This window comes from Ambystoma mexicanum, chromosome 3p (assembly GCF_040938575.1).
Source record: "Ambystoma mexicanum isolate Mex_15411 chromosome 3p, UKY_AmexF1_1, whole genome shotgun sequence".
Lineage (NCBI taxonomy): Eukaryota > Metazoa > Chordata > Amphibia > Caudata > Ambystomatidae > Ambystoma > Ambystoma mexicanum.
In genome coordinates, this window is record NC_090925.1 from 385,939,438 (window position 1) to 385,952,071 (window position 12,634).

Sequence of the window (12,634 nt, forward strand, 5' to 3'; positions counted from 1 at the left end):
TGATGGGGGAGTGGTGAGGAATGGAGGGATGAGGGAGAGGACCAGACAATCTTTCGGCTTTTTGTGGGTTTTGGTGCTACAGGAGTGTTGAGAGGGTAGGAGGGCTAGAGGGGGGTGGTGCTACAGGAGTGTGGGAGAGGGTCAGAGGGGGGGCAGGCATTGAAGCTACCATTCTAGAGGGTGAGACGCACCGCTTTCAGAGAAGGGAAGGGATATGTATTATCAAAGATTGATTCCCATGTATGTGAAGTTTCCCCTCCAGTTCTAAACCCAACTTTTTGCTGCTGTTTAAACGCCATAGTCTGACTTTGCCAGTGGAGCACAGCCTTCAGCTGCACTCCACTGGGCTTTTGCTCACTTTGTTATGGAGAAACCGGCGTGCCCTTAAAGACTGTCAGCACTAGGAGAATTTGTTTCCCTTAGTCCTTTCCAATGTTGCACCTTTTTTGCAACATGTTACAAGTGCACAATGTACCTTACAGTACAGTGTACTTGGGTCTTCCTTTCATTTCCAAAGGCCCTAGTCTCCCTCAAAGGATTTTTCACAAGTGCAGATGTGCCTTGGACAGGGCCGGTGGTAGCTTATCTTTTCGCTTTATTTGAACCCTTTCTTGGCATGCAAACCGCGTTTACCGCGGTTGGCACAGGGAGTTGGCCTGGCTCCAAAATGGCCATGCCACAAGGTTCTTTGTCCTGTCCTTTGGCCATCTTGCCCCTTTGCCTTCCCCAGGTCAAGCCGACCCGGGGCAGTCCTTATTTGGGCATGCATTCTCCCGCGAAACGCCAAGCTTTCGTGGGCTTCTGCATGCCTTGTATTTGTATTTTGTTTATTTATAGTGCACACCCTGCCCTGGGGCATCTGGGCGCATGTTTAGATTGGCAGTTACAGTAATAGGTACGTTTTACATTTTATACATATTTACAAAATGGATAAGAATAATGCAAAGAAGAGCAGAGCGGACCTACGTATACAGTATATACAATGTGCAGCCAGTTAGCGGATAACAGCTGCATGGATTACGGTGAGGTGGCAAGGGCATCCCGTTCATGAAGCCATGAAGCCGTTTATTTTTGAAGGATTGGATGGATGGAACATTTCTGAGAGCATTGTGTAGAGCGTTCCAGAGCTTAGCCGCAAGGACTGGGAAGCTAGAGCCTCTGGCTGTCTGAAACTTGAAACTGGGAATAGTTAGTGTGTGAGCCTGTGCAGATCTCAGGGGTCTGGTTGCTGTATGTTGTGTGAAGCGCATGGACAAGTAGGCAGGTGCTGCATTGTTCTGGGCCTTGTGAGTTAGGATGAGTGCATTGAGGGATATGCGATGTGTGATGGGTAGCCAAGGCAAGTTGCGTCTGGTGGAGGAGATGTGGGAGCGCCTGGGAACGTTGAGAGCTGCCCTTATGGCATTGTTCCGAGTGACCTGAAGTTTATCAAGATTTTTTTGACTGGTCCCCAATTAGAGGGCGTTGCAATAGTCGATTTTGGCCATGAGGATTCTGGCGAGGATAGAACAGTTGCCCGTTGTCAAAAAGGGACAGCACGCTGTGAAAAGTTTACAGGTGTAGAATGACGATGAAACTACTGAATTGGTTTGTCTATTGAGAGAAAGAGTAGAGTCTAGGTAGATTCAAAGTGTTTTAGTGACGTTAGTGACTAACGTTCCCATCAATAATGAAGGATTTGTATTTGGGGTCCAGTTTAGCGAGTTTGGAATGAGAGCCTAGGATGAGTAACTCTGTTTTTTCGTCATTAAGGCAGAGCCCATGATGTGCCATCCAGGCCTGGATGACAGTGTAGACTGCATTAAGTGCTTTGACATCGGTTACATAGTCGCCAGTGATGGGGAGGAGTATCTGGGTGTCATCCGCATAATTAGTGTAGGAGACACCCAGATAGTCAAGTATATGAAAGAGCGGTTTAGGAAACACATTGTAAAGCGTGGGAGATGCACAGGAGCCTTGTAGGACTCCGTACGGGACATGTGCTGGTTCAGCTGCGTCTAAGGGAGAGAAGACCCTCATGGATCTGTTTGCCAAGAAAAAGCTGATCCAGGATGTAGCTGCGTCAGAGAAGTGAGCAGCAATCTTGAGGTGATGGCAGAGGATTTGATGATCGACCAAATCAAAGGCTGCTGAAAGATCAAGGAGGAGCAGGATCGCTCGTTTGCCCTTGTCTTTCAGGTCCTCGATTTGGGTTTTCAGATCGATCAGGGCTGTCTCCGTGCCATGTTTGGGACAGAAACTGGATTGTCTGAGCCCTAATAGGTTGTTGGCATCAAGGTGGTCCTGGATTTGGAGATAAGCTACTCGATCCAGAATTTTGAGTAGGTAAGGTATGGTGTGTTGATGGGCCTGTAGTTGGAAGGATTGCAGGGATCAAGATTAGGTTTTTTAATTAGAGGGATGACCCACGCATCCTTGAGGTTGTCAGGTACAGTACCCGATTTGAAGGAGGCATTAATGAAAGAGGTAATGAATGGGGCGAGATCATGCGCAGCTTCCTTTATGACCGGTGCAGGGCAGGAGTCTCCTTGGCAATTGATAATATTTTCGACTTCCTTAATGGTAAGGGGTGAGAAGCTAAAAGGGGTGAGAAGCTAAAAGGTTTGAAGGAGTGCTTAGGAGAGGGGGTTTTGTAAGACGGGGGTTACCTGCCGAGTCAGAAAGGTGGCTTTTTTTATATTGATTTTGGCTTGGAGCAATGCAATTTTGTCTAATTGTGCCTTTTGTATATTGGAACATCACTCAGTGTCAGGGGTGCACGTATCAAGTGGGGCCACTGGAGACTCTAGTTCCTTGAGGATCTTAAAGAGTTCCTTGGTGATTGATTGTGCTTGTGTGATCCTTTTGTTGTACACTTCTTTTTTAGCAGCTAGGATGGCTTCTTTGTAGGTAAGGGAGGCTGTGGTAAGTTATTTTTGTTGACTAGAGAGGGCGAGCTTTTCCAATGGGCCTCAGCTTTTCTTTTTTCTTTACGCAGTTCGCGTAAGTGTAGGGTGAACCAGGAATTAAGGTGGTTGCGAGGTTTTTGTTTGCGCAGTTTGAGAGGGGCAATGGTGTTGAGAGCTTTTAACGTGGCATAGTTGTAGGCATCTACTAGAACAGTAGGGTCCGAGCAAGTAGAAGAATCCGTGTTCAGTAAAGGGAGGATAAGTGGGAGTAGTTTCTCAACCGTAATATCCTTCTTGTTGCGTGTGTAAGTGGGCGGGGCAAGGTTGGGTTTATCTGTAGGTGGACTGGAGTTAATGGAAAATAATATTTTATGATGATCAGACGAGGCGCATGGAGACACATTACGTTGAGCGCACATTTCATGTCTGAGACCCAGTCAAGGGTGCGGCCCTTCTAATATGTTGGGTAAGGCCGAAGTCGTCCAGAACATTAGCTAAATCACTGGCTTTGGCATCATTCGTGTCCTGGTAACCAGGTTGAGGTCACTAAGTAAGATGATTTGAGAGTTGGGCTTCATGCTAGTAGCTAGGATAGATGAGATGTCCTCCACGAAAGAAGAGGTAGGGCCAGGGGGCCTGAAGATGAGATGCACTGAGGCGGTGTGATTAGGCGAGATCGGCAGTTTAATAGTAAGTAGTTCCGCTGATGGCAGCTGTAGGCTGTTGACAGCTCTGAGATTAAGCAAACACTTAAATATAAAGGCTAATCCACCCCCCCTTAGTTTGATTAGTGTCCCTGTCACTCCTGATAATGGAGTAGTTGTCAGGGATGGCCAGCGTCAGGGCAGGATGGGGTTGTTATCAATAGATGTTAGAGGGAAGGTGAATGTGGAGTTCAGGGCGAGCGTTTGAGGGGACAGGTGTTTGGTGTGCCTCTGCTCTTAGAGCTGGAGGGGGGATGATGGTGGGAGGCGGCATCCGGGTGTATTGATGTTTAGGTGCAAGGGACGTGGGTTGCAACCAGATGCAGGATAAAGGGGGGGTTCATGAATTTGGGTGGTAGTGCGCTGGGAGCAGTGAGTTATGGTGTACTAGTAGTATATGTTGGGCAGTCAAAGTCAAATCTCAGGACAAGAGCAGGGTAGACAAGAATACAGGCGAAAGCGTACTGCAAATAAAAGTAATTTCACAGAGATGTATTCATAATACATTTATTGCGTTGAAGGTCACAATGGTGGTGCAAGTTACAAGTAAATAACACACCCTATGAATGCCCCTGGGAGCATCTGTAACACTACCCACACGCTTTGCATTCTCCACGGGACCAGTATGTGTTACTTAATGTTGACCCAAAGATGAGATTAGTATGGCAGTCTAAGGTAGTTCGCATGGCGTGTGCACTTTAGTTTCATTTGAGTTGAGGTGTTCAGAGGGGAAATAGTCATTGAAGTGTGTCGCAGCCATTTCCTGAAAGAAGGAGACTAAACCCTGGAGACAGATACAGTGTGGGCGAAAGGACCAGCTGTAATTAATAAGATGCAGATACACCCAGATTAATGAAGGCACCAAGCATTACATGTTTTGTACAAGAAAGGAGGAAGGCATCAGCCCTGCTGTCCATACTGCCTCTACCCGGGGTTAAGAAAAGTTTACTCACGATAGGGACTACTGTAAATCCTAGTCTATAGTCCCCTTTTCTCAAAAAGTGTGGGACATTCCATACTGCGCTGATTGGACCGAAGCATTTTTTTGTAGCACCAAATGTTTTAGTGCTATTTTCAGCAAAGCCAAGGGCATGGGTGGCCCCATTCAGTCTCCTTAAGCTATGTGCCCTAGCCTTTGTACCTCAGTCCTTTTCCATCAGCCCAGGCCTTACCTCGGTGATGGCTATGTTTTAGACGGTGGGTGTACGGAGGAAAGAGGATTATAAACTAGGGTTACAGCAGTAGTCACCATAGTGAGTAACCTTAAAATTCTTATGTGCTCCCACCTTTCCCTCCTTACTTGTGTGAGATTCTGAAGCACTGAATCCAGAAAAGAGTAGGTGGGTGGTGGGACCTCACTGGGAGATTCTCCCTTAGGAGACAAGCACTCCCGTGCCGGTGAGGGACTCCCTCAGCCATTCCTCAGGATGGCATACATGGGACTATCAGATATGCAAAACAGTATCAAATTCCGAAACTTGGTGTAGAGGAGTCAAGTACCCCCACCAAAACCTCTGCCCCCATACTGCCTATATGTTGGGAACCAGAAATTGCAACACGCGAAGTACCAGTAAGGATGCCTGTACCACAGAATTATGGAGAGGTATCAATTGAGAAAACCATATGTGCATTCACGAAGAAATAATGGCCTTCTGGACAAAGTCCCGGAGGAAGTGTGAAAATGAGTGCAAGAGAAGCCTGGTGACGTCATGCGGAGTAGATGACACACCTAGAAACAATGCACAAAGCAGAAGAATATAGACATCCTATAAGCTCTGAAGAGAAGATGGTAAAGTTGAGCAACATTTCGGGCTCGAGATGAAGATGCTCATGCTACAGAAACACTGAAGAACATGTAAATCAGTTTACACTTGCACAGACGCAGTAACGCAAGTGGCTACATAGTGAATAGTTTTGCGGCGATGCGCCACTGTATGGAATATAGGAATGTAGAGAACCAGGATATTTCGCAGTGCACTTTAAAGCATGGCTGAAACCCGTGATTGGAAAGAGATTTAAGTGCCGCGTAGTTGGAAAATTACTGATGGTGAGAGAAAGTCAAGAAAGGCTTGGCTGGCCCAGCACCAAGAAGATAAGGCCACCGTGAGCCTTGGTGTCCATCCAGTAGTTAAAATGAACATGAGAAATAAACTTATGTTTGAGGTGGAATGGAAAAACACTGAAGTCGTCAAGAGTTTATCATTTAATAGAAATAAATACTGCAAAGGCTTGAAAATGCAATCTCCCAGTCACATGATCAGATAGAAAGACATTGGATCGAGCTATACCGAAACTAAGAAGATACTCCCTTTACTTCTCAGGCGCAGAGAGACTCTACAAGGCCAAGTTCAAAGCCTAATTGACTGGTAGACTGCAAGAGCGATGATAGATGCGGGGCTAATTGGAAGGGGAGGCATGATCACGCAAACCTTCCATGCACCTGGTATGGTAGCTTGCGTATGGAATATTCCAGAGGGGTGCAAAGGTGTCAAACCGATGGTAGAGGGCCATGCATCAAAGAGCCCTATAGTTTGTATAACCAATGAAGTGGCGTGTATTAGAGTAACACGAAAGATGATTTGCACTTGGGATGGGCTTAGTTGCCCACCTGACAGTAGAGATCCCAATCACTTCCTCTGTTAGCATGGAACGTATACGTAGATGTTCCCTGTAATCCTATGACAACCCCAAGTAGGTTTTTGTAGTTTGCCAAATAGTGTGATGTCACTTATTACAAGTTTTGATTTTAAAAGTTGTGTATTTTATGAGAAGCGCTGAGAGAAATTGAGCGAACGTCCGTTGTAACTCCATGTTTTATATAATTGCAAATAAAACCGCACCGTTTTGCCAGCTTCCTGAGTCGGTCTTCTTAAAGGGCCAAAGGTCACTGGGTTCACATGGTAGCAGAGAGTTGATGGTTTGAGGTCTTTCAACCTAGTAGGCTTTGAAGGGTCTTGGAGATATCAGATGTCATCCGCCATTTAGCTGGAGGAACGTGAAGCTCCTTGTAGATCGTGGCCATTAGTAAAACCTTTCAAGTCACTAAAAGATAGGTGGGAGGGGTCCCTCTTTCACAGAATTCCCCTCCCGGTGTCGACGGGCAGCTGAGCGGACCGAAGGCTGAAGCGGCTGGTTGAGGAGGAGACGATCCCAAGGGCCTGGAGCTGAAAAGCAAATGGCGAGTAGATTGAGAGAGCTGGCAAATCGTAATTGTGTATTAAACGGGGAAGTGATAATGGAAAATGGGTAACGGAGGGTTGGTTGGGTATTTGTGTTAACGACGAAGAGCGTGGAGTAGAAGTATTTGATTGTGGACAAGGAGCGATCCATAAAATATAAGCCCGGAATCCTATGTCAAGGAAGTCTAGAAGGAGTTGTTTTAAAATCCGTAATGGATAAATAGGAGACAAACAGATCGATCTGATGAAGAGGACAACTCACACTCCGATCAGAGTCATTTATTAGGGGCTAGAGAAGCCACGAGGAGCGTTGGCGGAAGTATATGTGGGCCGGCCAGTCGGTCAGCCAGTCTGTATATAATTGTGCATATATTATAATTGATAAAGAAATGATGAAATGTCGAAGAGCGATAACCTATAGAGTCTGATCAAGGCTGAGAGTAGATTAGTTAATAAAGGTATTGACTAAAACAGGTAGACTGAAGTAAAGTGAGAGGATTGGATCTGCGATGATTGGTGCACACTCCTATTGTGTTATTTTCTGAAAAAAGTATTTCCTGTGTAAAACAACAGTAATTATTGACAGTCAATTGTGACTTGTCATAATTGAAGATCTTACTCCACTTTTGCACCTGTGCAAACAGCTGCAAAAACACGCACCCAAGCTTAAACAATATAGTGCAGAATGGGTTAAGGCACAGCAGATAAAATGTTCATACCGTGGCCACAAAGGGGGGGGGGGGTCACCAGGAGGAATGGGCAGACCCGCCTCCTGAAGACTGGATGCTTAACCATTGTAAAGGTGCTTAACCAGTGTAAAGAGGGGGGTGTTGAGCCTTCTGCTTCAAACACCACGCCTGAAGAAAATGATGACAGTACTAAAGATGAAGGAGTATATCCATTAAGAGAGCTTAAGGCAGCGGCAGGATATAGTAATCCGACGCATGAGCCGCCCGAGTATAGCAGTGACGAAAGTCAGGAAAAAAATCCAGGAAGGGATGTGATCTCTAAAGTCCCAAGGGACAAAGAGAAGTGAACGACAAACTATGACTCTAGATATAGAACGGGAAATTAAGAGATGGGAAGGAGAAAAAGGTAAAACTGATGAGATTGCACGAATACAGATGAATGGATGGGCGGTCAGATATTGCTCAAACTTGATGGAAGAGCATTGAGGAAGTACGGCAAGGGGAAGACCAAGACGAGCAAGATAAAAAAAGACAGCGAACGAGGGAACCGATTAAAGGAAGACAAGGCTAAAAAGAAGAGTGGATTAAGACGAGAGCAACTGTATCAAGGAGAACAGTGAAGAAAAGAAGAAAGAACAGAAGAGCAAAGAAAATATGATAATAGACAGAGCAATTGAAGGAGACAGGCTAGAAAAGAAGAGAACAGTAAGAGCAGAAATTGAGAGAAATGAATGCAAAGACGCAGAGATGAAAAGTCGTGTAGAGCAAATGAGAGGAGAGACGCTAAGAGGCAGGAGGAAGAAAAGGTTAGAAATGAAGAAAAGAACCTAAAGGCATTTGATGAGGAAATGGAACGAAAGAGTAGACAGCATGCACGCGACATTGATTGCATTGAAAAAGAGCTAAGAGAGCCAAATCCAGTAGTAGCATGGGAGGACCGAGTTCTTCCCATCGCAAGAACCAATGCCAGGGCCCTCCAGAGTAAATATAGAAGAGAACTTTGAGATGAGGGGTATAGGAGATAAAATTGACAAAGTTTATCAAGAGAGGAGTACAAAAGGTGAATTAAAAAATAAAACGAAAGATGATCAATTTGAGATTTCCCAGTCAGAGGTAAGGAGGATAGATTGTTTAGTTTCAAACACAGATCTTTGTCTTTAGACAGGCTGACTCTAAACAGAGACTAGGAGGACAGCCACACAAGATGGGGGCAAGACATGTCAGATGGGGAGGAAGGAGCTGGTGCATGCGGTTCCAAGGGATGATTTTCGACAGATAAAGAGGTTAGATGGTCAGATCAGGACCTACCTAAACCGAAAATGCCAGAGCTTGTGGCGCTGCCAGATCGATCTAAAGGGCAATCCCATAGTGTAAGGGGGATTTGCCACCATAAATGTGCAGACTAAGGTAATTGCCAGGAAGAGAGCGATCGGGGGGCATTGTCTCTACTATGGATGGACAGACTATGGAAGCCGATGGCGATTTTGGGATTTCGCAGTTTCTCTTGTTAGAAAAAGAAGGGGCCAGACCGCAATACAGTCCGTGGCTCCAAATGGACAAGGATAATTGAAGGTGCAAACTGCAGAGTTTAACTTTGGGTGCCGGAAAATGGATCTATGAATTATAAAAAATGACAGGAGGAAACACGTTAGCTATAGGGGACATTAAGGGTCTTCTAGCAGCTAACCTTAGGGAGAGGGCCGACGACATTTGGATGACAGCAGGATGCGCAGGTTTCACAGTGTAAAATAACAGCGCACAATGACGCACTGTTCAATAATTGTAGAGCAGTAGTCTGGAAAGCGCTCTGAGTACAATATTTGGACACGTCAGATATGGGAGCTATAATGGCAAGTAAGATGTAGCAAGGGGAAGATCTGCTTGCTCACATTCAACATTTTCAAGAGCAGCGGTCTTTGGAAACCTGAGAGCTGTGGGGAAATCTATACCTGTATTTTATCATATTCCTCAAGAGGAACCAAGGGTTGATGTCACGAATAGGAGGAAATTCTTTTCTTTCTTAGTGGACACTGGGGCAACTCACTCATGTATACAAGAGGGAAAATGTTCATTATCGGGTAATGCCATGAATGCTCAAGTGTTCTCGGGAGCTACAAGTAGAGTTGCTTTTACTGAGAAATTGCCAGTCTCTAGAGGAGAATCTGACATGTCCGTTCCATTGTTGTATTCTAAACAGACACCCGTTAATATATGTAGAGATTTGAGGACAAAGCTAAATATGACAGTATCTTTCACTGATGAAGGCATTGTGTGGTCAACGCCAGTAATATATTATTTAAACATGGAAAGATTTTTCATGGCATTTGCAGGACAAATAGCCATGCGAGGAGCATCGCTAGAGCCAGAAGTCTTTCATTATGGGGTACGCATTTTGTTAACATGGCTCCCAGGTTTAGTGGGCAAGGCTATGAGAATACCTGATGAATTCTTGTTCGGAACACAGATTCCCATGGACGAAGAGGGGACACACATTTTTCCCTTAAAGTTACAGGCAGCTGTAGTGCGAAGGGAATTGACCAGTAGGTTCTGAAGAACTTACTACTCTACTTTGCTCAGAAGGTCAAGGGAAGGACACGTCTATTCCTCCATTACGTCTGGTCATTTAGAAGCACTGATGGCAAAGCACTACCCCGATCTGTGCACACGAAACAGTTTAAGGGAATGTGCTGGGACCAGCAGAGATTCCTTATGATAGGGCTTCCGGTTGGTGCCTTACATGTCTTGGGGGCTCATTCTCTGGCTTGACAAGTAAGGATGCAGACCCTTGGGTTACAAAGAAGATTGGGGGAAACTACTGCCAATCACAAAGTTGCTGTCACTCAAACTTCTGGCAGCTACCAAATGAATCATTGGGGTGCTGCCACATTGAACCTCTGCAAGCTTCTGTCCAGTCTTTCCCTCATATCTGGATTCCAGCTCATATCCAGATAACATTCACAAATGGGTCACATCTTATTATAGCAGCTGTGATACTTGCTCCCAGAAGCAGACAGTAGCCATCAACATATCTGGCAACATCTATATCCTACTAGGGAACACAGGGTTTACGGTAAGGAGACGCTCTAGAAATCAACCAGAAGCTACCAACCAGTATAGCCAAGTGCATAAGGAACTCATCCATACCTTTGAGACTTCGGATCCTTCAAAAGGGCACAATCAGCATTTATGACAGGTTAGAGCACAGCACCAGAAAGCTACTGAGTTAACGTACCTTCTTATCCCAGACATTTCTGCCCTCTACCAGTCCAACTAAAAACACACACAAGTTATATAATCTTGGGCATGAACATGTAACCATTACATTTTCTTTAAACAATTTAAAATGTAAATATTTTAAGTACAACTGGGGTTTCCAAAAAAACAAACTAATGGTATAGAAAATATACAGTTACAAAACCTCAAAAATGCCCAATTGTTTACTAACACACCACAATCTCTTCTAGCCGCCTCAATGTTCCCAAACTATAAAAGCGGGGATTACTCTCACATTTCTTAAGAAATTATAGTGCAGCTTACTTACTGAAAATTAACTTTGTCAACTTGGAACTTTGTCTCGAAAATTCCTGAGGTCAATACTCTGCATCTGAGAAGGTCCTGAAACAAAAGGGAGAATGCAATACATTTTAAAGGACATCACTTGTCAACATTATGAACCAATTCGATGAAGTCATTCTTATGCATGCATAGAGGACACAAGCAGAGCTCATGTTTGCCCTTGTCATTTGTGAGAAGGCCATCAAGTTTCTTTTAATTCTGTGACTGTTGGCACCCCCACCAAATTCAGGAAAATTACAAGTACCAGAATTCAAAGAAAACCCTTGGTCTGGATTGGCTTCACCAGCGTGGCATTGAGAGCTCTGCCCCATGACCACTTTCTTTAAAGTCAAAAATGCAGAAAATAGCAAGTGGGCATACAGGATTCTTTAAAAGCACAAGATGTTGTACACCAGCACTGCTACATACAGCTATAACATTTAAGGCTTTTGGAACATGGGTCATAGGTACAGATAATAGCCTAAAATATTGGTGCAGAGGGGATTAAAATTCAATTAAATGTTTGCAAATATGCCATTCTATGCTAGTACTAACATTTTAAATATCAATACTCCACTTGGGCTGATGGTGACAGGTTATACGTATGTTCTAAGACTGCCTTGAGGCTGTGGGAGGTTGGATGGCCGACAAATGGCTGACGTTTAATGCTGAAAAGACAGAGGTGCTGGTTGTAGGCTGCCATGATCCTTCTCTCTTCTGGACCCCCGATTGTTGGCATTCCACTCTTGGACCCTGCCCCTCCCCAGTTGTAGTGGTGAAGGAATTAGGTGTAAAAATCTCAGCCTCTCCGTCAATGAAAAACCAGGTTACCACCGTTTGTCAGTCTGGACACTTAAAGCTGCGGACACTTCGCAAGTTTCTTCCTTTTATCCCCTTCTGCTTTCACGCCCCAGTGGGTTCCTCTCGAGTTCTTAATGGTATCCACTACTGAATCTCCTGCTACCTGGCACAGCCAGCTTATCTGCTTCACCATATTCAGTTGCTATAAAATATGGCAGCCAGTGTGATTAGACATCCTCCTTTTGGCTCTCGTATGAATTCACTTCTACACCAATTACACTGGCTCCCAGTACAGAAACGTGTTCTATTCAAGTATATCTGTGTTGTGCACAGAGCGTTCTATAAAATCGGTGCGTAATGTATTCAGGCCAAATTTTGTCCTTATATTCCTACTAGAGTATTGCGCTCTCAATCTTCTCTGACAATCCAGATCTCTTCTGTAAAGCACTCTCGTGGGAGGGTAGGGGGCGTGCCTTCTCTGTGGCTGCTGCAAAAGCCTGCAACTCTCTCCCTCTTGCTCTGCGGGCTGTGACGAATCATCTATCCTTTCACTGCTTACTAAAGACCCATCTGTTGTACGTTGCCAAACATAACATGTTAAGTAATGAGCATACCCGTTTCCAACGTCCACCAGAAAAATTGAGATTCTGCACAAAGCTAGAAACAGACAGCATATCGCTAATGGGAGGCTGTGAGAATTTGGGAGCTGTAGCAGTAATTAATAAACCTCTGAACGGACCCATAATTTGCTTTGTGGACCACAATAATTGAGGATGAGGCTCAGAGGAATGTACAAAACTCAAGAGTCCCATATGCCC

General features: G+C 44.8%; 1 protein-coding gene across 2 annotated transcripts in view; it reads right to left on the reverse strand.

The window, feature by feature from the left end:
• The window catches only part of GNAS (GNAS complex locus), a 2,205,902-nt gene that overhangs the window by 280,785 nt on the left and 1,912,483 nt on the right, over window positions 1-12,634 (reverse strand). For both annotated transcript variants that reach the window (XM_069651056.1, XM_069651057.1), the window contains exon 7: window positions 11,002-11,075. In XM_069651056.1, coding sequence (XP_069507157.1) covers window positions 11,002-11,075 — 74 coding nt within the window. The remainder of the gene's footprint in view (window positions 1-11,001; window positions 11,076-12,634) is intronic.